General features: G+C 64.0%; 1 protein-coding gene across 1 annotated transcript in view; it reads right to left on the bottom strand.

Moving 5' to 3' along the window:
• Positions 1-258, bottom strand: part of GCK (glucokinase (hexokinase 4)) — a gene marked incomplete at both ends in the record, with an annotated part of 1,769 nt that overhangs the window by 1,098 nt on the left and 413 nt on the right. Inside the window, 2 exons of the mRNA XM_010025002.1 lie at positions 47-142; positions 228-258. The exon at positions 228-258 is cut by the window's right edge and continues 6 nt beyond it. Coding sequence (XP_010023304.1) covers positions 47-142; positions 228-258 — 127 coding nt within the window. The remainder of the gene's footprint in view (positions 1-46; positions 143-227) is intronic.

Raw genomic sequence — 258 nt, 5'->3', positions numbered from 1 at the left:
GAATGCCGGGGTCCCCCTGCCGGCACAAACCCTGCCATCATCTCACCCCGCGGCGCTTGATGGCGTCTCTCAGGAGCCCGACCACGTTGTTCCCTTCCGCGCCGGAGGCTTTGAAGCCCTTGGTCCAGTTCAGGAGGATGCCCTGGAGCGAGGGTAAGGCTGAAATGGAGCTGTGGGTGCAGCTTGGTGACCCCCAAGTCCTCGTCCTGCTCAGCCACTCCCCTCACCTTGTCGATGTCCTCGTGCCGCACGGGGAAA

Source organism: Nestor notabilis, unplaced genomic scaffold, assembly GCF_000696875.1.
Source record: "Nestor notabilis isolate BGI_N333 unplaced genomic scaffold, ASM69687v1 scaffold20692, whole genome shotgun sequence".
Lineage (NCBI taxonomy): Eukaryota > Metazoa > Chordata > Aves > Psittaciformes > Psittacidae > Nestor > Nestor notabilis.
Note: the sequence above shows the minus strand (reverse complement) of the source record. Positions and strands in the feature narration are given on the sequence as shown.